Source organism: Protopterus annectens, chromosome 1.part1 (genome assembly GCF_019279795.1).
Source record: "Protopterus annectens isolate FY-2018-M chromosome 1.part1, PAN1.0, whole genome shotgun sequence".
In the NCBI taxonomy this organism is placed as follows: domain Eukaryota; kingdom Metazoa; phylum Chordata; order Ceratodontiformes; family Protopteridae; genus Protopterus; species Protopterus annectens.
The window spans coordinates 1738017766-1738044550 of NC_056726.1; the positions used below are offsets into that span (position 1 = coordinate 1738017766).

At 39.1% G+C, this 26785-nt stretch overlaps 1 protein-coding gene across 1 annotated transcript in view; it reads left to right on the top strand.

Annotated features, from left to right (window-relative positions):
- RPS6KA1 (ribosomal protein S6 kinase A1) overlaps positions 1-26785 on the top strand; it is a gene marked incomplete in the record, with an annotated part of 1961688 nt that overhangs the window by 1484347 nt on the left and 450556 nt on the right. The window contains 1 exon segment of the mRNA XM_044084242.1: positions 9115-9194. Coding sequence (XP_043940177.1) covers positions 9115-9194 — 80 coding nt within the window.

Below are 26785 nucleotides of genomic sequence, written 5' to 3' on the forward strand. Positions count from 1 at the left end.
GGCCCGCGGTTTTGGCTGAAACCACGGCTAGGCCTACCGTGAGTGTCTCGGTTTCGGCTGAAACAGAGTCCTCGGTTCTTACTACGACCGAAACCATACCTCCGACAACCGAGGCCGGAGAGGCCCCGGCTGAGTCGGCTACAGATATCCCTACCGAAGCTAGTGCTCAAGAATTGTCCGACACCATTCCTTTGGACATTTCTACTCCTGCACATGGGGCAGCTAGGCCCCCAGCTTCTATGTCTATTAAGGCCTTCTCCAGGGCTAAAGCTGCCAAACTTTCAAAAGCTTTGCCTGCCAAATCTACTTCTCAGAGGCCTTCCTCAAGTTCACAGATTCTCAGTCTTGCTGAGGACCTTATATCCTTAATTAGGGGTTCCCAACCTCCCCCAGACAGGGCCTCCCAACCTCCACCAGACAAAAGGCCCAGGACTGATCCCTCTGAACCTCTCTCCTCTGATTACTCCACGGATGGATCTGATCATTCAGACCAACAGGAAGGGGCCTACTCACCTTATGAGGATTCAGATGCAGAAGATTCTATTCCTTCGGCCTCCCCACCTGAAGAATTTTCCTTCGGGGAAACTTTGCACTCCATGAGGGAGCACTTTCAATGGCAGGGTCAGGATTTTTCTGATTCTAGAAAAAGATTAAGGACATTTTTGCATTTGCCCCAGCATAGGCCCTTAGCCATACCACCTGTTCTAACTGTAATTGATGATGTGTACAATGATGTCAGTTCTGCCCCTGATTCTCTTCCCCCGGCCCCTGCCAAACCTGACAGATATTACGGGGTCCCGGATTCTCACTTCCACCTCTATAAAGCCCATGCTGCAGACCCAGAAACTATTTCTCAGGGCCCAAAAGGGGTTGCAGCTGCTACTGCCAAAAATCCCCTACCCTCTGAAAGAGAGTCTAGAGCATTAGAGAGATGGGGTAAAAAGGTTTATACATCTGCTACTCTTTCTGCCAGGGCATTAAACTGTCAATTTCATATGATACAGTACCAAGAATTTTTGTTAGACCAGCTGAATAAGAAGCTTTCTTCTCCTGAACCTTTAGACCGTAAATCCCTTCAGGATTTGGTACACAACTCTCAGCAGGTCAGTAATCATTTCTTAAAATGTGGCTATGATGCACTGGAGGCTTCATTTAGATCAGCTATGACTGGGGCAGTAATTCGTAGGCATGCCTGGCTAAAAGAGCAATCCTTGCCAGACCATGTCAAGGCTAAACTCCTTGATGCTCCAATGGAGAAACAAAATTTATTTGGCTCCCCTGCACAGGAGATTCTAAAGAAAGTGGAAGAAAAAGCAAAATCTGTGCAAACAGTAAAGGAATTTCTGCAGGTCCAACCTCCGAGGTTCAGCAGAAACTGGCCTACAAAGAATTGGTCCTTTCCAGACACTTCCAGAGCACAAAGGGGCAGGAATAGACGCCCTAGAGGCAGAGGTCAATCAAAGGGTGCCTACAGGGGCCGTCAGTGGCAGCCTGCCAACCAGAGCAGTAGTGCCACAGCTGCAACTACAACCACTACCACAGGACAGACACAATGACTTGACTCTGATTCCGCCTACCAGGGATCAGCTGGAAAGCTCCTTTGGGCAGAAAGCTGGCTTTATTCTCAAAAAACTGGCATTGCATTACAAAGGACACATGGACATTGCAAACAATAGACAAAGGATACAGGTTTCACTTCCACACTTTACCAAAAAGAAGCAGAATGCCAAACCTTCCACCAAACCAGGAGGCAGAGGCTTTAAGACAAATCAACAATTTACTTCAGATGAAAGCGATAGAAAGGGTACCATCTATGGAACAAGGCCAAGGATTTTACTCCAGACTATTCCTTGTACCAAGAAAAGAAAACCAATGGAGGCCTATTCTCGACTTGTCCGCACTGAACACATATCTCATTGCGCCAACATTCAAAATGCTGACCCTACAGCAACTTCTTCCCATGTTGGGCAAGGAGTCTTGGCTGGTGACTCTAGATCTCAAGGAGGCATACCTGCACGTCCCTATCCGACCAGATTGCAGAAGACACCTCAGATTTCTTGCAGGATCAGAACATTATCAATTCTCAGCATTGCCCTTTGGCTTATCTACTGCGCCCAGAGTATTCACGAAATGCCTGGCATCAGTAATTGCACATTGCAGACTTCAGGGAATACAAATTTACCCATACCTGGACGACTGCCTAATACAAGCAGACAACAAGACAAAATTGTTAAAGGACTTGGCCTATGTCATACACCTGCTACAGGCCTTGAGATACACAGTCAACATCCAAAAGTCAAGACTAGTGCCATCCCAAAGGATAACCTTTTTGGGTGCGGATCTGGACACAATCACTCAGATGGCTTTTCTCACAGAAGAAAAACAAAACAACTTCCAGATTATTTCATGACTTTGACAAGACAAACTCAGCTTACTGCAAGGAAAGTCCTGCAGGCCCTGGGTTACATGGCATCCTGCATAATCTTGATCCCGCATGCCAGGCTGCATATGAGGAAATTACAATGGTACCTAAGGGATGTATGGTCTCAACACAGGCACAGTCTAGAAACCATGATACCAATCATTCCATGCCTGCAAAAGGAATTCCTGTGGTGGGCTCAGGCCTGCCAGTCCAACAGAGGGTTGCCTTTCAACAAACCAAAACCAAGGCAGACCATCACCACGGACGCCTCAGACCTAGGATGGGGAGCACAAATGGAGGACAAATGTATCCAAGGCCTATGGCCTCAAGGACAGCTAAGCATGCACATAAACCAAAAGGAGATGCTGTCAGTGAAGCATGCAATCGAGACATTCAAACCATTCCTCCAGCAAGGACATCTGTTGATAAGGACAGACAACACCACGATCATGTGGTACATAAACAAACAGGGAGGCACGCATTCCTACCCTCTATGCTGGATGGCAATGGATCTGTGGAACCTATGCCTGAATCTCAACATCCAACTGCAGGCCAAATTCGTACCAGGAAAAGAGAATTCACTAGCAGACAGCTTAAGCAGAACTACCACGGATGCACACGAATGGATGCTGCATCCAGACATCTTCAAACTCATAACAAAGAAATGGGGAATGCCAGAGATAGATCTGTTTGCCTCCCCACTCAACCACCAAATGAAGAAATTCTGCTCAAGGACATACCACCCACAAGCCTGGAGGGTGGACTCTCTCTCATTCAGCTGGAATGCCCTAACAGTATATGCTTTTCCACCTCTCCCATTGATGTACAAGGTTCTACTGAAGATCAGGGAGGAACAACCAAAGGTGATACTAATAGCTCCAGACTGGCCAAGACAACACTGGTATCCGCTGCTGAGAAGCATGTCTCAGGCGAACTCATGGCCTCTACCCCTATGGCCTCTTCTTCTAACGCAGAACAATTTCAAGACCCTGCATCCAAACTTGAAAACATTGCAACTAACAGCCTGGAAAATTCTTTAAAACCAAACCAAACTGTTTTATCTCAGAGGGTCAAGGACATTATCCTGGAGGCTCGCAGACCTTCCACAAGGAAAACATACTCAGCAAAATGGAAGAGATTCCTCATTTGGAGCACAGCAAAGGGCACAGATGTCACAGTGGCAAACCTAGCACACATTCTAGAATACTTAGCAGAACTGTTCCACAATGGACTGTCTTATTCTTCCATTAAGATCCATGCTTCAGCAATTTCAGCAGAATACAATATGGATCCCCCTATCTTCTCTCACCCTCTTCTCAGACAATTTCTGAGAGGGATCAAAAATGTTAAACCTCCAAGGAGACCCCCTCTACCTGCATGGGATCTCAATTTTGTGCTGGAAAAATTGACACTACCTCCTTTTGAACCAGCAGCATCAGCAGACTTACAGTTTTTATCTTGGAAAACTGCTTTCCTACTGGCAATCACTTCAGCAAGAAGAGTATCCGAGTTACAGGCATTAATGGCAGTGCAGCCTTTTCTTATTTTCCACCAGGATAGAGTGGCACTGAGAACCAATCCTACTTTCATGCTAAAGGTGGTATCCAGGGTATCCTTGAACCAAGCTATTCACTTGCCTACGTTCTTCCCTAACCCACAGAACAAAGGAGAAAAACTTTTGCACACCTTGGATATACACAGACAACTACGCTACTATCTGGACAGAACTAAAACAGACAGAAAAACTGACCAACTTTTTGTAGCATATGCAACGGGGGTGCAAGGAAGAGCAATTTCCAAACAGACAATTTCAAAATGGATAGGAAATTGCATTCGCATTTGCTACTCCTTTCATGGAAAGGCAGCTCCTGAAAATATCAGGCCTTATTCCACAAGGGCCACAGCCACCACTACAGCTTTTCTACGAGGGGTGGCTACCAAGGACATTTTAGAAGCTGCTACTTGGAGCTCCGTGCATACATTTGCCAAGCATTATAATCTACCTTTATACTCCAGATCCCGAGCAGGGTTTGCAACTGCAGTTCTGCAGGGGATCCTAACTACACCATCCTTCTCTTAGTACCTCCTCCCCCAGTTTGGCTATGGTATTCTACCCATATGTTATGACTGCAGATGCATCCTTGAAGGACATAGTACAGTTTTGTACCTACCATAAATGTAGATGTCCGATAGGTATGCATCTGCAGTCAGGATTACCCACCCTCCTTCCCCTCTGTGGGCTTCCTAGGGTGCTTACCCCTCTTTCAGCTAGCTGGGGGAATCTATTATGGTGTATTTGTTTGTTTGTATATATGTATATATATTTTGCTACTGTTTGGAACTTTTCAGCATTTATCCAAATTTAGCCTTCCTAGAGGGCACCTGGCATCTGGGGCAAGAAACACTGAGGAAAATGGCGTCGGCTGATGTCTTTATACCCCAGAAGCTCTGACGTTGGGGAAAGTGCGACATCAGCCGAGGCCAGACCCAGACTTTGGAATCCGGCCGACCGAAGTGCTGCCTGAGGCAGGACAACCCATATGTTATGACTGCAGATGCATACCTATCGGACATCTACATTTATGGTAGGTACAAAACTGTACTTTTCCATGACTACTAGTGTGGACTGCAGTGTGGGTTGATGTAAATTTAATTCACAAATAGGCCTAGGACAGAAGCCTTGGGCATGTGCCTGCACAAGATGGTCTTGCTGAAGTTGGCTTCTGTTAAGGTGGAGTTCAGGCAGTCCATCTTTGATTCTCCAGTTTTAGGTTATGGTGTCATTTAGCCAACTTTCCCAAAATTTTATCAATGACCTCTTGAAAAATGGTCCATTCTACCCTTGAGTACCTCTATGATCCCCTTTGGCCTTCTCTTTTTCCTCCTCCTCTTCCCGGCTGAGCTAATTCTTTCCAAGGAGCGGTAGCCCTCTTGCTTCAAAAATTACCCATTGTAAACATGTGTACTGTGGGCAGTGGGTCATAAGTTCACACCTTGAACAAGTATAATTGCATGGGAGCATGCCCCATTGCATATGGATATATTTCAACTGTGTCTTATTTTGAGGAACTGGTTATTTTGTTTCATAAAATTGCAGTGTTACACATTTAAGCTATTCATTGCTTGGAATTTTATTTATTTAGTTATTTTTGTATTTATTCTAGCTTGTTTGCTTACCCCCACCCCCGGACCTTGCCAGATGGCTTCAGAAGGTGTTGAAAAGTGTTAAGAATGATGAGGGAGTTGCCACTCATTCCTGCAGAATGGGAACCAAGTTTGCTTGGGCTAGGTGAGAGCCCTAAGACTTGATTGTGCCTGCTGAATAATCTCCATCAGAGCTCCATACCCTGGTGAGAGTTAGGTGGTCGAGAGCAGGCTAGCGTTTGTTAGTCCTGAGGAGTGGCTCACCCTTTCCCCTTAACTCTTCCAAGCCTACGACTACTTCCACATGCTAGTTTCCCCACACTATAACAGAATGGGCTCTGCTGACGTAGAACTCCAGTAGGTGAACATCTTGTACTCCTGGTAGGTGTCACTGTGCGAGTCAGAGCTGCCCCCTCCTCACCCAGATGGGTGAACCAGCAGTGAGTGCTCATTCCCATTCTCCCAGCCAGCTCCTGTAGCCACCTGAGAAAGGTACTTGACCTAGGGCCACCTGCAGCATAGTTGGGGCTTTTTCCCTCTGCACCAGGGAGCTGGCTTGTTTAGATTTTTATGAAAAAATGTACTGCAAATAATACTGAATTGTACTGTTCCATTTCAAAAGATATTGCAAGTGTAAAGTCCTGTATTTGTGTGTTTCCTAGTTAGCAGCTGCTCCTCATTTTTCCTTCTGCTTGTCCCTATTTTGAAAAGTACTTTTCCAGACTAAATGGTTAGAGGTGTCTGTGCAGATGTGTTACACCCCACAGGTGTGGGTTCTGCTAGTGTTCCAAGTACTGAAGAGTTGGCAGAGAGGAAATAGAATGGAACAGTTTTCACAGGCTGGCCTAGACAACAGTCAGGGAGGCAGTAACATGCTGCATGCCTGCCATCTGCTGGAGGCTAGGATGTATAGCAGTATGAAAAAGACCAATGTTAGGTCCACCAGCTCTACATGCAGCAGTGTAATGTGTTTATACACATGAAGGCCAGGCCTGTAACCCATTGTTTTGGGCACTTCAGCATCTGAAGTTGCTTAGGAACAATAAAATAAACCACTTATGATGGTAATGGCCCACTTCACTACAGAAACTAGTAGGAAGGGAGATTGAATGTGCCAGTAGTTTGGTGTGGAGGGAGCTGATGGTCACTAGGCATTGGAAAGAAAAAGGTAAAGTTAAAAATGTATAGCTAGAAATGTTGCTATAGACATACTGCTAGAAGAATGACATGGGAGATCCGACATCTTTTGTTCCTCAGTGCTACTGTGTTTCGCCTTCTAAGCCTTCCTTGTTTCTTCTCTGGCTCCTTCCACAGTATGTTACTTCTTTGGATTCATCCCAGTTTTAGATCCTCCTAGATGGGTCCCTGATTTAGATATCAAATTTGCAGTCTTATATCAGTTTTCTGTGCAACAGCCCTCTCCTGTGGATCACAAGGTAGTCTCCCTCAGTCCTCTAAATAGACAGCCCTCCCTTCAGTGGCTTCTGTCAGAGTTTCCTGTAAGTCAGGCAAGTATATGTTTTTATATCATTGTAAATGGCGTAGGGGTTGAATTTTGGTGTTTTTTCCATGATTTGTAAGAAGTGTGCTCAGTGAATGGTTATGAGCTGGCAGTGTATGGGCTAGGTGCATTCTTCTGGTGCAGATGTGTTGTCATAGTTTGTGCCAGCATGAGAGAGAGAGAGTACATACCTCAGTGTGAGAATCCCAGAGGAAAAAAATGACAAGTGAAATGAAAAAAGGTTGTGTACTCAGTCCAATAATAATTAAGGAGACTCTTGTAGACCTGCTGATATGGAAGTAATTTATCTGTTATTTATGTTCCATGCAGTTTGGTTATTTTTGCCAAAAGGAATTTATTTCAGTGACTAGATAATTTAACTAAAAACGACATTTTAGTAATTTAACTAAAAACGACATTTTATATAAAGTTTCAGTACAGGGGTTATAGAGCTCCTTTCCCCAAAGCTGCTGCACCTCAGAGATGATTTAGGACTTAAATAATCTTCTGCTCAAGGGTCCAAGGGGCACTGCACACTACCCTGAGGTTTGAGGAGGGCTTTTGACACCAGAGAACGTAATCATGTTTGCTTATTTGAGGATTCCATTGAATGTGGGTTTCTAACAAAAACTTCCAGTCAGAAGTGTATGCGTTGGGGTTGACATAATGTTTAAAATGTTTACCTCTTAAGCACAAGGTTCATGGTTTTTCTTACCTTTTCGTTTGAGAAGTATGGCCTGCAAAGGCAGATAGCCTAGTACTATCCTATGAACCTATGTTGGAATTATTTTCACTGAAGCAACCTACACTCTGTACTAGGCTGGCTGTCTGGATGATGTAGCTGTACATTATTGGTCAGCACAATCCAGCATAGCAAATGCATCACAATCACATATATGTATGAATCCTTCTGGAGTAGACATGACAGATAACTGGCAGGCTTCACTGTACATATCTTAGGTTTTATTTTACATGTTCATTTTCGTGTAATTCCCTCCACAGGTTAAAAAATGCCATTCAGTAAATTGTACATGCAAAACTGGGCTACACCTTCAAAAACTACAAAGGTCATTTTAAAAATCAGAATTAATTTAATAACTATTGAAATTCAGGCTCACGTAGCCTGTGAAGATTGCTCTGTGTAGATATCTTCTGTTGTAGCTTTGTTTTGAGTAATATCAACTAAAAAGATAAGAAGTCAGTGCATGTGTTGGCACCAAGTCTGTGTAATCCAGATTTGGGATCTTTTAAGAACCAGGAAAAAATGCTGATTGTGATTAATAAGAGAGGAGAGTACTTACCCTTAAGACATACCTTTCGACTGTGCATATTTTTGCAGAATGTCCAGATTTTTGCCTCATATTTTTGGTATGTTTTTCATAAAATTGTGGTTTTCCGGCAAATTAGTGGCAAATCATTCAAGGGTGAAGTTAGAAAATAATGACAGACATTTGAGTTTGACTTCATACCCTTCAGAAAATTCATGCTAATGCAAAGCCTGTTCTATCAACTTTCTAAGTTTGTAAGAGCAATATTTCAAAACTGTCCCTATTTTTGGGCCTTTGTCCCACTTTTATTTATGGCTTTGTCCACATTTCTTGCTCGAAGAGGTTGAGAGATATGCGGATTAAGACTCTTTAAGGAAGGTTTGTAGATCAGCTGATAATGTACTTGCCTGTGTTTTCTCTCATGGCAGTCTACTTGTCCCTGTCCTTCAGTATTTAGCAGCTTAAACCAAGAAAACTGCTTGAAATATCTCGCACTGTAACATGTGCTACATATTTAATTTGAAGAGTCTTGTACTGTTGTACCTTAAAAGTAAAAGTAGCTTAAAATGTATAACTAGTTGTTACTTGTTGAGGAGTTGATGAAAGTTAAGATGGTAGTCTGTAAACCATGCCTGGATTTGAGAGACTACATACCTGATCTAAGCTGAACAGGTACATTGACCATAACATTTATTTATTTATTTTTTTACATTTGTATTTACCTCCCTTACTCTGGTTTGAAGTTCAGTGCTGAAATGTGTGCTTTGTTTTCTTTGTAGCATTCCAGACAGAAGGGAAGCTTTATCTGATCCTAGATTTCTTAAGAGGAGGAGATCTTTTTACACGGTTATCCAAAGAGGTTGGTTTGCTTGGTCGTCTATGTTTTTATGCTTACATAACTTGAGAATGTGTACATATGACCACACATACAAGGGGGTATATACAGTACATGACAGCTGGATAAACTAGATGGTGGTTAAAATAAAATTGCTTGAGTATTGAAGCCGTAAGTGCTGCTGCAATTTTCAGACTCTTCCCTTTTTCCAGATATCAGTGACTTAGCAATGCATTTTCAATAAACAGTTTAAGTAACATTTTCATGTTTTATTCTTTCTTAATCATGTTTTATGCTGCATGTTTTATGATGTCATTGGCATGTTTCATATGTTATGTACTTTACTTAATAAGGGTTTGTGTGAAATTAATTTTCCTTTGTCTCACCTCCTAAACACAAAACTGTTTTGTGCGATGTTTGATGTTCTTCTGTATCATTGTTGCAGTATTCTTCACAGTAGGGATCTGATGCCAAAGATAGCCAATGTCCAGCTAGTATACCAAAGCCTTTATACCTTGTATGCGTCAGATGTCGCACGTATGCTCCCAGTACAGGAAGTAGGGCATAAGGGTGATGTACAGATGCAGTTACCCAGAACCTCTTTGCCTCCAGTCCGAATGCCATCATCACTCGTCAGTCTGAAAGCCCTTTTGCTGTACTGAAAACCTAGCCGTCAGATAAGCACCTTATTGGGATCTTTTTTTATTTTTTCTTTGATCTTGTTATATTTTAGTTACCTAGAGGCCATTTCATCCAAGAAGAGAAAATGTCAGTGTGGGAGACAGATTTCCCATAAGGATTGCCACAAAAGCTGTCTTTTGTCTGGGTGCTTCCCACAAGAATATATCCCATAATAGTATTTGCAGAATGTTTGTACCCAAAACTTTTAGAAGTCTCTTACCTTCCTTGGCCATCTATCTTGAGAACCAGAGGCTTAAATTGTTAGCCAAAGGTAGTATGGTGGAATTTCCTAACCCCAAGGTCTTGTTAAGCAAGAAGGCCAAAAAACCTCAGCCAGACTATTTGGCTGTCCAGCCTCCACTGGACTTCCCTCTTAAAGTGGGTGAAAGCTCTGTAGGCTGTCTGGTGTCCACATCTGATTCCTCTGCCACAATCCTGTTGGAGGCTGGCATGGATCCTTCATTCTGAATGTCATCTGAGGCTTCGCAGGAGTCTGTTCCAGACATCGAGGGGGAACCACAACTGATCATCTCGGAGGGCCGTGGAGGGATTTCGCAGATTTTGGTCGGGGAAGAAGTTCCAGGTACCCTTATTGAATCTCATCAAGGTTCAGAACCTCCAGTGTTAGAGCCGACATCCCTGCTAAGAAAAAGCAGAAGAATAAGCATACTTCTGTATGCCATAAGGCTCCTGAAAGGGAATGACAGGAATTTATTTAGGGCCTACTCAATCCCTTAATGACTCTGAAACCTCCTCAAGAGGTGTTTCTGTGCCTCCCCCACTCGGACTTCTACTCCTTCCACGCGAACTAGGGAGCCGGATTCCTCAGATGAAAATCCAGAGTCTGGTGATGAGTCCCTGTCCTACTCCTCCTAGTTGCCCTCACCGTTGCCTGTTGGTTCTGATGAAGATGAGCCTTTTAAGTCGTGAGTCTCCTTTTGAGAATTTGTCTGTTAGAGACACTATAGCTAAAAATGATGGAATACTTTAAGTGGGATTCTTCTCAAGTGTCTGATGTCCAGAAAAGGTATTATGAGCTTTTTCTGGTGGATATTCCTAAACCTTCCCCAGTACCTCCTGTAGTGGCTGCCTTGTTAGACACCTTTATTGCTGCCTCTAAGTCCCGAGATTCTTATCCTCTTGCTTCTAAGAAACCGGAAAGCTTCTGTAATGTTCCTGTTGATGATAATTTAGATGTCCTTCTGTTAGCCCTGCTTTGGTGTAATACTCCTTAATACTCCTTTGCCAAGCCTTCTAAACTTTTGCAACAAAAACAGCAGCAAAGGAACAGCAGCAAATACAAAGAAGAACAAAGACTAGGAACCCAATGAATAAAATTTATTCCTCTCTGACATCTCGGCACACACTGCCATCTTGGAGTACACAATTACTTCACATCACACACTTGTTTTATATACACTACTAAATAGGCAATTAAACAGTAAAGTCATCAATTAATACCATAAAACACTTTAAAAGCATTTAATGTAATACATGCCAATTAAAATCAATATTCATACCCTTTGGAAACAAAGTATCAAACTTTAATATATACACTGCTTCTTTATAAAGTTTATTCTTGCTGACACCCCCCAATCAAAAAAAAAAAAAAAAACGCATCCTAGTTTTTCTAAAATTGTGGCTTGCAAACCATGAACAGAACTGCCATGTGCTTCCAAAAAATGTTGTGCCACTGAACTCTGTTCCTTTTTATTTAATACATCATGAACATGTTCTAGTAGCCTTATTTTAAAAACTCTTTTGGACTCGCCCACTTAAAACTTATTGCAAGGCCATCTGAGGGCATAAATAATGCCCTCTGTGTCACACCTGTAATTCCCAAAAACTTCAAATCTTCGACCATTTAAGAGTCCAAAATAAGGCACAGTAAATTTGCATGCCTTGCATTTGCCACATCTTACTGTCCCTTTTATTCTTAATGACTCAAATAAGACCTTCTTAGGTCTCCAAAACCTAGATGTCACCAAAAAGCTCTAAATATTCCTACCCACTCTATATGAAGCAACAAGGTTATTGGGCATCCATGAACTTCCAACCTTTAAATTTGATAACAGTTGCCACTATGTTTGTACTATCTCGTAAAGCCTGTTGCTAAATCCAGTGTATGTGTTTACAAAATACATTTCACAACCAGATTCAGCATTATTTAATTTGGAAACTCCCTTCCATTTTCTATTGTTGTTTCATATGTATTCTTTATTAAATCTAGACCATGCCTTAGCAATTATATCTTCACCATAACCACGCTTTCTGAACATCTCAAAAGTATAACCTCTCTCCCTTAAAAAATCTTGTTCATCGCTGCATAGTCTGTAAAGACGTATGGATTCACCATAAGGTAAGGCATCAATCGTATGCCCAGGATGGCAACTTGTTGCTTTCAAATAATATATATCCCCCTGAAATTTTCTGTGTAATTTTGTGGTTAGTATACCATCTTCCTTAAGTAACAAATCTGCATCTAAAACGGACACCTCCTTCCCTGTTTGGATGCTATCAAATGTGAAATTAAATCTGTTTACTTGTAATTCATCCAAAAAATTCTGCACTTCCTGTTCCCCTCCTTCACATAAAAAAAATTAAATCATCAATAAATCGAAAGTAACATTTAACATACTGACAAAAAATATTTTCCTATAAACATTTTCAACTTCAAATAAGCCCATGGTTAAATTAGCATATGAGGGGGCAAACGCTGCCCCCATAGCTGTTCCACATTTCTGATGCTAAACCTGGCTATCAAACTCAAAATAATTATTCTTCAAACAACAATGTACTAAATCTACAATATATTCTGTAGTGGGTGACTCCCCCATGAAGAATCTAATTGCCTCAAGGCCATGGCAGTGTTTAATGTTAGTATATAAACTTTTCACATCTAGAGCCACCCAATACATCTTATTAGTCCATTGTACTGTCCTTAACTTACTTAAAAAATCAAAAATATCTGACATAAGCAGGTAATAAAACTATCTTGGGTAACAACAGGAAATGCAGCAATTGTCCCAAACTGTAAGTGAAATAATTTCTACCTGAAACAATAGGGCGCCCCGGAGGGGCCTGTATATTTTTCTGAATTTTAGGTTGTATGTAGAATGTGATAATACTATGACTGTTCATAGTTAGCTTTTTCTGAACATCGTCAGCAGTTAACTAACCTAACCTGACACCTTTATTAAGTAAAGGTTTAAATTCAACTAAGGCTCCCAAATAATGACTTGTATCTACCTTTGAATTAGTTGAATTGTCATCCAAATGTTCATGGCACATCTTCAGATACTGAGATATATGCATCACAACTAGTTTGTTTCCCTTGTCAGCAGGTTTGAAAACCAGTTGTTCATTTTTAGTCATATTTAATAATACTGACCACTCTTCTCTAGTTAAATTGTAAACAATAGTCTGTTTTTTTTTTCATTTGAAAACATATTTAATTCAGTTTCAGTAAAAAAAAATCTACTGTTTTCTGAAAATAACTGATGGTCAGTATAAAAAAAAACCTGGAACATAACTGCTGTGAGCTAGTATCAAATAAGCTGTATGCATTATATTCATCATCAGAAGCACAAGAAAATAATTCTCTTCCATACTAGAATCACTGGCATTAATACATTCATTTTGTTTAGTGCTATTTAAATTATTGAACACGCATTTCAATTGTAATTTCCTAACCAGTCTAAAAATGTCTTTTTTCACTTCATATAGCTTGGGAACAACAGTGGGAACAAACGTCACACCACAGTTCAACACAGACAGTTCACTGCTTGAAAATACATACCTGGACATATTGACAACATAGCCAGCATTCTCACCACTTGGTTTGTTTGTAGTAATTATTTTGGGGGGGATTAGAATGCCATTGGTTTGGAAACAGGTTCTCTCTCTGCCTTTTTCTGTTTGGTGGTTCTTCAGTTTGGTCATTCGGCCCATTCCGTAAGGTCTGACGAAATTCTGAAGGTTTTTGTGCCCTTGGCAGTTCTGGATATTCATCCCCTTCATGTTATTCATCTTCCCCTGTTGATGTATTGTAAGTAGTACCGACAAAAGAGAAGGAACGCCGTTCCTCACCTTGTTCACTTCCTTGAAACCTCACATGACCTCTATTTGCTTTCTGATTGGTTCTTCCCCCAAAGGCAGTATCATTGTCATAGTCACGGGTATCTCTGACTAACTTTTTCTTTTTTCTCTGCAAGATTTTTTCCTCAAATGATTTTAATTTCAAGTTAATGTCTATAAGCAGCTTGTCTACAGATTCAGAGCCAGAAGTTGTTGTGTCTTTCGGCTTATCCTAGTTAGGAGTCGCCACAGCAGAACTCTGGTCCGCTAATGTTTCGTAGTGGATTTTTACATGCCGAGTTACCAGCCCTGATGCACAACCTTCAACGAAGGTACACCCATTCACGCATGCCTCCACACAGAAGACGCTCTAGCTGAGAATCGAATGGGACAACGTCTTGCTGTGAGGCGACAACGCTACCGCAGCACCACTACTGCAGGTATATTAATTTACTGCACATATTGCTGATTTCAGTTCGTAGCTTTGTTTGTTTCACCCTCTCTCTCTCTCTCTCTCTACAAGGATAGAGATCCACTCTATTGTGCATTTATGTGCTGCTGCAACCCAGCTCTTCTAAAACAACTTGTCATTTTCATTTTTTTAAATCAAATGGTGTAGCAGGGTCTTTATAAGCTCTAAGATCCCTAGGAGTTGTATCAAGTTCTAAGTACTTGGTCAGGCTCTGAATATTAAAAAATAAAGTTTCTTTTCTCATAATTTGCTCAAGTTTATCACACATTTTTAAATTCTGGATTCACAGCATTGTCATACCTTCTGCCAATAGTTGAAAACAGGCTAAATAACCTGTGGTTTCTTTCAGCTTCCCATTTATCCCACACAGTGGACTGGTTTTGTGGTGTTCTGCTATTACTATTACTATTACCAGCAAGTTCAGATTGTAGTTGTTCATGGCTAGGTTCAGGAGGGTTTGTAACATAATTGTCCAGCAAATGTTGAGAAGTATCCATGGTAACATTTCTAGAAATCCTAGGCACATCAACATTGGGATCACTGGCCATAATCCCACAGCAGCAAAAACAACAGCAAAGCAGCAAAGGAACAACTTTTGCCCTCTTCTAAGCTTTAGCCTTCAGTTAAAGATAGTAGTGCAATGGAGAGAATTGGTAAGAAGGTTCATACTGCTTCTACTTTGGCTTTTTAGGCCATCAGTTATCAAACCTGCATGACTAGATATGCTTTGGCCTTGATTGCCCAGGCTTGTCAGGTCATTTCTGATCTCCCTGATTCTGAGGCTAAATCATCTGTTCTAACTTAGGTTCTACCTCTCAGGTGGCTTGTCACTCTGTCAAGTATAGATATGACGCTGCTGATGCATTTTCCAGAGCGGCTGCCTTTGGGACTGTCATGAGGCATTATTCTTGGCTTCCCCTGCAGACGTTACCTGAAGACATTAAGGCCAAGTTGCTGGATGTTCCTTTGGATAATAAAAATTTCTTTGGGACCACTTCTTTTGAGATGTTTAAGTCTCTTCAGGAAAAATGTAAAACTTTGCAGGATCTTAAACATATTTATCCCCTATCCCCAAGTTCCAGCGGAACTGTCCCCCTAGGTCTGCTTTTTTCACAGTCAGCCTCATGAGGTCACCAAAGGATGGAAGGATTGTGGGTGAGCTGACTTTAATGTAAAGTTCTGTATTGGGCAATCCATTACCATTTTCTTTCCAATCTCTTCCTTGCCATAAATAGGATATTCTTGTTTTTTGAGGATGCCATAAAATCTTAATAGTAAAGAGTTTTATCTTTTTATAATTTTATTAGGGGGCAGTATGAGTAATGACTTGGCAAGGTATATTATTTTTGATATAATTTTTATTAATATAAGCCTGTCCTCCATTGGAAAGAAAATCTTATTCCAGCTTTCAATTAATTTTGAGATATTAATTATTTTTTGTAATTTAATGGTACTGTTTGCTTCCATTTAGTTTTAATGTTTACTCCTAAATATTTGAGCTGGTTGTTCTCTCAATTAAACTCCTTATTTTTTTAAGGAAGATGTGAGTTTATTAACATTATTTCTGTTTTATTATGATTAAAGTTTAATCCAGAACGTTTCTGAAAGAATTTTATTGAAATAATATTCCCTATTGAAGATTCAGTGTTATTTATAGTTAGTAAGATATCTGTGATTAATTGAATTTTAGAATTATAATTACCACCAACAGTGAAAACTTTTATTTCATCATTATTTCTAATAAATATACCAAAATGCTGAATTGCCAAGACAAACCGTAATGGAGACAGTGGACATTCTTGCTTTGTACCGTGTAATGTTTTAAAAGAACTAGAAAAAAGAGAAACAATTTTAACCAAAGAAAAGTTATTATATAATTTCATTAATTTTATGAAGCCTGAAGAAAAAATATACTCATTAAGTACTTTTTGCAAGTATTGCCAATTAATTGAATTGAAGCTTTATTAATGTCCAAACTTAGTAGCAATAATTCTATCGATAATTCTTTTTTATTTTTTGTTAGCAAAGTCTATTAAGGATAGTAGTCTGATAATATTGTCTTGCACCCTTCTCCCCAGGATAAAATCAGGTTGATCCTCTTTAATCAAATTTGGAATTATATTGTTTAATCTTTTAGTCGGTTTGTTTGTTTGTGTGTTTCGGCTTTTCCTGGTTAGGGGTCGCCACAATGGAACTCCGGTCCACTAATGAGTGGCAGTTGATTTTTACATACCGGCTTGCCAGGCCTGATGCACAACCTTCAACGAAGGTACGCCCATTCACGCACATCTCCGCAGAAGACGCTCTACCTGAGAATCGAACCGGACAGCGTCTTACTGTGAGGCGACAACGTTACCGCAGCACCACCAGATATAGTCATAAAAATGTTATAGTCTGCATTCAGTAATATAGTGAGGCGGTACAAAGAACATAACTTAGGGTTTTTATCTTGTTTTAAAACAGGAGAGACCAATTAATATTTCCATGAAGGGGGGAATGTTCAATGTGTTTCTTATTTCATCAAATGCACTTATTAGCAATTTTAAGATATCATCGGGATCATTTTATATAATTCTGAAATTAAACCATCTAATCCAGGGGCTTTATTGTTCTTTAAGCTAATGGATTTATCTAATTTGTCATTTTGTTCTTTCGATAATTTTTGTTTTATATTTTCCTTTAAAAAGTTTAGTTATTTCACTATTATCTAGAGCTAGATCTTTTAGTTTTCTTGTAATGTTATCTAAAGCTTCCAAAATATCTTTCAAGTTAGTTACTCTTGTACGTTCATTATTCACTTGGTATGTGATTTCTTTCATATGATTTATATTACCTAAAACTTTGGATCTTATTGCTAGTGAATGCAAATTTTTAGGATTTACAGTATAGGTTTGTAGCTTAAGTTTCTCCACAAGTATTACAATGTTATGATTTAGTATTTCTAAATATTTTTGGTTTAAAACTTTTTAATTCCACAGATTTAATTTTATCAGCTGACTTTAACTTCCTTAAGTCATTGTACCATTCCTTTTTTGTTAAATGCCATTTTTTTTACTCTGCCATAAATATAGGCCTTAAGGGTGTCCCATAAAATAACATCAGAGACTTCTCCATTATTGTTAGTATCCAGTCTTTAATTCCTTCAAAAAACATTCTTTGAACCCTTTTCTTTTAACTTTATATGCTGGTATTCTTTGCCAATAAACTAACTAGTTTTGATGTTTCAAATATAATAAGAGTAATAAAAACAGTGTGTATATTCATATTCCCTATGATTCATGCATATGCAGTATACAGATTAAGCTATATTACTTATTCATGTTTCATAAATCAAAGCAATTAAATGTCTAATAGGTTATGGAAGTAGTATTTTAAGTTCAGAGCATTAATTGTCAACTATAATATATTCATAATTAAGTAATTACTTTCATATTATTAAAGACTAGTAACAATACCCTTTCACTAGTTTATTTTATATGTGGGTTTAATATAGACTGTCCTATTATACATACAGATGATATGTGCATCCTAAAATTTAATATTTGTAACATTTAGAAAATCTTTTGCATGGTAGTCATATTATGTAAGTGAGCTACCCATATATAGCTTTAAGAATTCAAGTAAGCTTAATAATTTTAAATAAACTGGCTTGACATTAATCTAAGTTTCAGTTTGGGTCTAATTATGTAGTAGCAGAATAATATGTTTGTACCAAATAACGTTTAATGAAGAAAGTCCTTTTCTTTAGTCTGAGCTTTCACAGTTTACTGTAAATGTTAGAAGAGGCTTAAAAATAACTATCAATGTGAAAGAACAGAATATTTATTTTAAATCCTTTAGGAAATTATCATTTTGTAGTCATTTGCTTCAGTGTCATCAGTTATACATCACTAAATATAGTGCTGATAATAATTATTGAAGCTTTCATATTGTGTACGATCTCAAAGAATTAAATTAAATGAGTTCTCGGTGTCAAAGCTCACTGAATTGTTTTTTTATTTATTAAATACACCCTAAAATATTAAATCTATTATTCATTTAACCCGTTTGAGTAAAGCACAATGGCACAAAAAGTAATAGTTCCCTTTAAATTAATTAGCTATGCATTGCACTCTGAACATTATCACGCCCCTCTGTTTCTTTTACCAACTTAGTAAATCAGCTGTCATTTAAAAAAAAAAAAAAACACATCTGTATGATTTACTGCTTTAGTCACATTTAATTGTGATCTGTATTGGTTATTTTTACATCTAGTCCCTTAATTTAGCTGCTTTTATCTAGTTCTTATATTTTATCATTGCAGCTTTTCATCCTGTAAGCTCACAGGGTTTAAAAGTCATTCATATATCTTCAGGAATTCCGGAGGTCCGTATCGCTGTGTATTTTTCTCCTCAGATATAAACTATTCGCTAGCTTGTTCCACTTCACAAAATCAGGTAGGATTAGAAGTTTAAGGGGGAACATAATGTTCAAGATAATCAGAAAGCTTCACTTACGCTCACAATTGCCATATGTCAGCTGGTCATTTAAAAAGTAAGAAAAAGAACTATCAATGGCCAAAAGACAGCAGTGTATCTTTTAACATAAAATGGCAATTACTGAGCTAATTTCTCGGTTCCAAAACCTTAAGAACACAGTAATGTACTAAACTATTCATCTAGATTCAGAATAGCATACATTTACACTTGTTTAGTAACACGGGTAAGAAAAATAAATCGGTTAATGTACTAAAAAACAGATCATATTGCATGAATGCTTTGAAAGAAGATTTCATATGAAACATAAGTGCTAAACTCTGCTGTCATTGTCTAAAAGTTAACGCATTTAACACATCAAAGTCTCGCTAAGTAACCACTTTCAGGCTTTCATGAGTACACTGAACACCAGCCAGTGAAAAAGAACCAGTTAATGTCTGCATATATATTTTAGTAAGTAGTAATCTTGTCATTGGCTAAATTGATACACAAGTTCCTATTTCTCAGGTTATGAAATGAAAGGGCTTTACCTTGGCAATTCTGAAGTCCTTCTGAGTGGTGGACTGAAATATTTACATTGTAATAAATTGTTTCCAAAGCCAAAACATATAATCCAAAGTTAAAGCAAATGATAGACATTGTTACTTTTCTTTGAATGGTTTGCTGTTACTTTCTTTTACTGACCATCCATTTTTGACTGCTTGCCTTTTTAAACTTACGATGACCAGTCCATTTCTTCCGATTTCTCCACAAGTCCACTTTTCTGTGGAAAATTCAGAACTACATCCAGTGTATTAAATGTCTTTTGTCCATCTGTCAGGAACATTCTGATTTTTGCAGGCAACAATATTTTAGCTTTTATCTTTGATTTTTTAGGCTTTTCAATAGTGGGATACATGTCTTCCTTTTTAATGTTATTGAAGAAGTATAGTCATTATCAAATCTGATTGTTTTACTATTGTACATTATTGGAGAGTTACTCCAGGCTGTTTTTAAGACCTAATCTTTTTCTTATGCGGAAATAAACTTGACAAGTATAGATCTCGGTGTGGCTGGGGTTTTTATTGAAGAATTGTTTGAAAGGGATCCGTGTGCCCTTTCTGTCCTGAAGTAATGGGATTCTGATAAGGGTAAGATTTTTAGAAGCCAAGTATTTAGAAAATGACGCATATTATTTCCTCCTCTTTTTTTCAGGAACACCATAAAGTCTTATATTATTCCTTCGAGATCTGCTTTCAAGATCTAGCTTTTTCTAATAGTGCTGTGTTTTATTTCAGCAGAAATTCCACTTGACTTCCATTTTCATTTAGTCTGCCATCAACATCATTCAAGGATTCCTCTATTGTAGTGTTTCTTTATAATTTCATTAAGCAGATGTAGTTTATTCTTATTTTCCTGTTTTATTGCGAATCTTTTACTCTCCAGTTTGACAATCTTCGCATAAATTTCCTGTAAACTGGTTACAAGAGACTGCAGTTCTATTTTCATCCAATTTTCCTGTGAGGAAGCTTTAAGATGACTCACGTTTACTCTTGAGTGGATGAACTTCTGACAAGATAAAATCAAAATTAAATCTTCCAGAATTAATTTTCTTGCTAGATTCTCTTCACCCCCAGTTTGTCATCAAGTGAAGAATGTTTTGGTGTCTGTTTCTTCAGTTTATTCAGTTTATAGTTGAATAATCGTGTCAGAAAAACTGAACATAGGCTTGCTTGGCTATACTATGAATGCCTCAGTAGCAGAAAACTGCTCAAACTCTAAATGGTTAAGTGCTATTCTGTACATGTATCTTAAACACTTTCAACTTGTTTATAAAATAAACAGTTGGGTTTAACATTACTTTCCAGTATTACTGTTTCACTGTCTGTGAACTGCACCGCCATTTCAGAATCTGCCAGTTCCGTAAGAACATATTCATGTATAGCTCACAGTGCATTCTCTGAATCCACAAATGTCTTTGATCTGGTATGAAAATAGTCTGAACATTGCAGGATAACATATTGTTGTACAAATGTTAATTTCCTTAGTTCACATTCCCTCACTAATATCAAATATCTGAGGTATTCATCATCAAGAGTGTGAGATGTAATCATTGTCAAAGATTACTGGATTATCACCAACATTACAAACTTTCTTGTGATGCAAAACAAGTACAAAAAAATAATTTATCTTGAAAATCTGAAATCTTATCAGAATACATCTCCCCTGCTTTTCCATTCCTTCTGTACTGGGAAAACGTCTGTGTTCCTTTTCTCAATTTATCTTTTTCTTTCCTTTCGGGCACTCTTATAATTTAAATATTTTATTTATAAGTTCTGCTTTGTTTTCATTCTTGATTTTCAGCTTCTAAATAACAATTTTGTAGCAGCTTGTGACATCCACCATGTCTTCTTGGCTTTCACTTTGTAAGTTGCAAGTTATACACTAATCAATTATCTTTTTATCCTCCAACCAAACACCCCACTGACTGTTGAGCCTTACTCTCTCTGCTACTATATTAACTCATCCATTCTGTTGGGGACTAAGTCCTATGGTCCTTTTATTCCCTGGCATGGGAGTCGGGCATGCCAGGAATGGGGACATTGTTCCTTGGCTGTAAAAAAGAGCTTTGTGATTCATCCCTAACTTCCCCTTGGCTGTAGAAAAGAGCTTTGTGATTCATCCCTAACTTCCCCTGCACATCCCCGAAGCATCTAAGTGGTTGGTGTGCAGTGGGCCATCACACTGTACATAACCCGCTTCTGCATGTACATAATCAAGTGGTCCTGCCTGCATTGTGGATAGCATCAATGGATGATTCCTGGTCTTCAACAGGGATTCTAGTACAGCAAGTTTGCCCAGGAATATTCCCCCATCCCTGCCCATAAAGATGTGAGCTGGCATAACCCCTTTACCCCTCCCACCCCCATATTGCTGCAAAATTGGGGTTGGCCTAATGGTTAAGGTGATTGCCTTACAAACACAAGGTGCAGGGTTTGAGTCTCACAAGGGATAATTGGCTAGGCTTAAAATGGCTCGCAAGGGCAGTTAGCTTAGTACTAATCTATGAACCTATTTGTCTGAGCTGCTAATCAAACTTGGGTGTTGTCATCAGGGCTCTGTCCTTCTATGGGAATGGAGCTTCCATAGGTCTCACTTTTAAAAGTTACAATTAGTGCGACCCATAGCACTTCATCTGCCTTACCACTGTGGAGATATCATTCTTGGCCTTCCATTGACTCCCATCACTTGTCATTCACCATGTTGTTTGCCTTAATTGTCAGCGTTTACAAATCTGACTGCTTTTCTAGCTTAACTTTCTGTGCATCAGCTATCTTAGTGTTCACACACAAGTTACAAATAACGTTTTTCACTTTAATGCACAAATAATACTTCAAAACAAATTGAAATACAAGTGCAGCAAAATAACATCTTGCACCCACAAAATCCCAGGTAGTGCTGTTTTTGTGTATGCTTTATGCACACACAGTTGAGGTGTAAAAAGAGCACCACGTCTCAACTCTGATGCCCATTATATTCTGTTGCCTAGCAGTCCCACCTGTAAGAATGGTATAGAAGGTATTGTAATGAATAGGTATATGAGCAAGCCACCATGAATTCTGAGGTCAGGGGACAGAACTAAAATCAGATAGAGAAAATAAAACTGAATTAAGAGGGTGTGGTGGAGTGGAATGAGAAACCTATGATTTTGAAATGACTAGACATGTACTTTGTTTCTGTAATTAACTCTGCTATGTTTTCAGGGAAGTTCTAGCTTGGCTGGAGTTTTCATTTAGTTTTTTTCTGATTGTTTTTTCAGTGTGACCTTCTAACTCTTTGTTTTAATTGGTTTATGGTTAACAGTAATACTGTGCTATAGGAAGCAATGTTTGCTCAAACTAATACCTAAACCACTTGCAAGGAAATGAAGGTAGTGGTTCTGCAGGATGTGTTCAGATAGTCTTGTAATAGAATGATAAAACTGGCATTATGACAAATATATGCAGTAAAATAGCAATAATAACTTTGCGGATTTATACTTGTTTACAGAGTTTGTTATGGTAAATATATGTAAGTTTACTCAAAGTAGAAAATAATTCAAAGTGTCTCACTAAAACATTAGTCTGCCCCCAGAGTTGCCTTCAGTGCTATATTGACTAAAATTTGTATTCCTGTGTATCAGTAATATTGTCGAGCCTTATCAGTTTTAAAAAAGGCAGCACATCAGTCCTTCTGAGAACAAGCCACGGCTGTTTTTGTTGCAGTTTTTATGTGCGTCTTGCCCTTATAATATGGTACTCTGTTGCGAGCGAGCAATGCAAGAGGTGGAGAAGATTTTGCTGGAGACAGTTTACAATCCGGACTATTAACAGTCTGCAGCTTGGAGGGAAGGTCTTAAAGTAAACATATATTTAATGTATTCACTTTTTGAATTTGTCTTTATCAGATGCTTATCAGCTCTAGAAACCAGACTACAAGAGAAAATTAAATGTAAAATATACAGGCAATTTTTTACGTGGCAGTTTGGAGTTATCACCGTTTTAAAGAGGAAAAGACTGTCCAGCAGGCATTATTTTTCACCCTTCTGCTTTCAAGGTAAGATAGTGACACTGTTCTGGAGAACTTTTAGAGAAATTAAACAAGGGCAGTTTGGATAAACTGATGGAAATGTGCTCTTAAGAGGAGAGTCTGAGCCTTTAAGGTATGTGCATTGTATAGCAGTGATAATAGGGACTATAGAATCCCTGTGACTGACTATATTGTTTGGTTTTGAGTATAAATATTGCAAGGAGGGATGCAAGTTGAAGTGCAGTGTCATCTTGGTTTCTTCTATTCAGAAAAGGACAGCTTCTCAAGAATCATCCGAGGGAACTTTTTTTGTCTACTTTCAATCGCCTAGAACACTTTCTCAGGAGATACAAATGTGCTGTTTGCAAGAGCACGTCCAACTGAGGGAAGGACTTTACACACGGAAAATGAACATGTAAAGTTAATACTGAGAACTGTTGAGGCATAAAATCATGCTGTTTTCAGAATACTGTCTTCACTGATGAGATATTTTTATTCTGTGAACCCTTGTGGTTCACTGTCATTGGCACTGCATGCTGTGGAGTGTTAGTGATTTGGTCATGATGCACTGTGGCATCTAGTGAGGTAAGTGCCGCAATGCACCCATGTTGTTGCTATTTAGTATTCATTTGGGACATTTTTAATAAAAAGCTTCATAAACTTTATTAAGCCATGGCCCATATAAATCTAGTATGGTCCATTCTGACATCACTGTAGGCAGAGTCAGCACTATATCCATAGACTGTAATGGTGCACCTCCTCACATGCGTGGCAATGTGCCCATTAAAGTCTGTGGATGCACTTCACTCTCTCACTTCTACCGTGATGTCACTGAGGTTCAGGTATACGTTTAAGTTCAGTTGCATGATCGTAGGAAAGGCGGTGATTTAAAAAGCTTTTCCACCAGTAATATGAGCTGCCAGACACCTTTCTTAATGCTGCGTAAATGTTGTTTGGCACTTTGTGCACTACCTGGTGAAGTGCAAAGATAGGGAACTTTTGTCCCTTTGAAGGCAGCAGAGACACTAGTCTTAAAAAAAAATGTAGTTTATTTTACCAAAACATAAACAAGGAAGTTCTTCTCAAAACAAGTCTTGATGCTTAATAAAAGTACATAGGAAGTACCTTCGATACAGTCTGTACAACTAGGATACAGTCTGTTTAATTCGATATCTTCCACACTCTTTCTTTGAGCCTCTCAGTAACTAATCTCATCTGGATATCTGGATTCTTATAACAAGACAACGAGACCTAGTACTAAAATGGAGTTTTCCAGTCTTAAGGGGTAGTAAACCAAAGGAAAAGGGAAAACTAAGCACATCATATGCTGCTGTCATTCCTTTGTAACTAGCGCCCCACCCCACCCCCATTTTGTGATTCCTGTCACAGGCGCAGTCTCCACCTTCCCCTCATGCCTTCTTACAGGTCTTTATTCTCTCTGCTGTCTCTCTTCCAGCACTCCTGCTTCAAACATCCCTCCAAAAAGTCCAGACAACATAATCTTAAGGGTTTATTTTAGCCCTGATTTTATACAGCATTGCTTCATTAAACTTGGTCCTGCTAATATAGCAAAATGTCTGTCTGCTCTTTGAGGAGCATTCTCAGTTAGTGATAACATTTCTCTGGCTAATACAACAGAAGTTCCTCCCTGTTATAAAGAAATGTTTTATTTACCTTAAATGATTGAAGGAAACTAGTTTTATTTGTAATATTAGTTCTGTTTACACACCTAATGCACAGATAAAGCAGTATTTACAATATTTGTCATTTGAAGACTTTTTTGTTGATATCTGCCTTGCTATGCTACAGTGCAGTCAGAGAAAAATGATGAGGCAGCTATATTAGTTAACTAAAAAGGTAGATTAGAGCAGCACAATCTGCAGTTTAGGTCAAATAGTGCTCATGTTTTTGAAAGGAAAGAGTTCTACCCTCCACAAAGAGTTCAAGGAGGGTAGTAGACAAAGTATCTTGTTGAAACAAAAGTAGTTATAGTAGAACAGATGATCCTCTTTTACTTGGTGCTCTCAGAAAGAGCTGGGACTTCATAAAAAAAAAAAAAATTTGCTAAAGTGCAGTATGGCCTTCATCTAGCAACTTCAGGATGTTATTTACTAATATCCTTAGTCTTTGTCTTAAAAAGGTTACCTGTGGCCCAGTAATCACCTATGAACCTATAAAATTAAGGTGGTCCATTCGAAAGGGAGATTCTGATAGTCATAGATGACTTAATAAAAACAGAGAATACTGGCGAAAACTATTGCCACGCCTATAGTGCCTTTTTTAGGTGGTGTTCCAAAGACCAAATTACCACTGTAACAGCAACAAACAAATGCAATTTGAGGGTTATGCTGCTCAACACTAGATTTCTAAATCTCAAAATGCACTCGCGCGAAGCACTCCTTAAAATGGAGAACATCGACATTTGTGCTGTAATAGAGACCTGTTTCAAGGCAGCAGAAAGCACCCCTGCACTACCAGGCTATAATTCATTCCACACCTTTCAGCCCCAGAACTTGGACTGAAGCTCCAAAGGTGATGGTGTTTCTATATTCATAAAGGATGCACACACCTCCAGACTGGTAGCCCATCATAACACATAAGAGATACTTCAGGTGCAGCTAACATATTGGGTAAGACAACGATTCAGGTCGTAGCCTGCTGTAGGTCCCTAACCATGTTCCAAGACTCGCACTTCACGTTGCAAAGCACCCTGGAGAATATTAGGGTCCAACCTCACTCTCATACTGGGTGACTTCAACTACCCCTCCATTAACTGGGAAAACTACTCATGTACCAATACACTTGCCCAACATTTCTTGGACTTCATTAATTCCAATGCCCTGGACCAGCTCGTTCTTACCCCCACTTTAGGTAGCAACATCCTTGACCTGGCCATTACTAACATGGGCATCCATTGCTCTACACCATTAGACAACTCCTCCCGACCACAAACTAATCACCTTGGAAATCCACATCCCTCCCACCTGCCCCGCAAAGGTAGCTACCATGAAAAACTTCACCAAAGCTAACTTTGGGCTCCTAAAAACAGAGGTGGTTAACTTCATGGCACCCATGCAAATGGAGAATAGTTGCATGAACACTGTATCATACACCAATGCTCTGTACAAACACGTACACAAATGCATGGATCTCACCATACCCAATAGAGCCAAGACACTCTCTTCCAAAAAATGAAAGCCAATCTGGTGGTCCCCTGCTATAAACAAACTTTACAACAGAAGGGGAAAACTGATGAGGAATAAGGTGAAGTCCCAAGACCGGAAAAACTCCCTTATCAGCCTCAACAAAAAGTTGAGATCCCTCATAAAATCCCCTAAAGCTAGCTATGAAAACAGAATTGC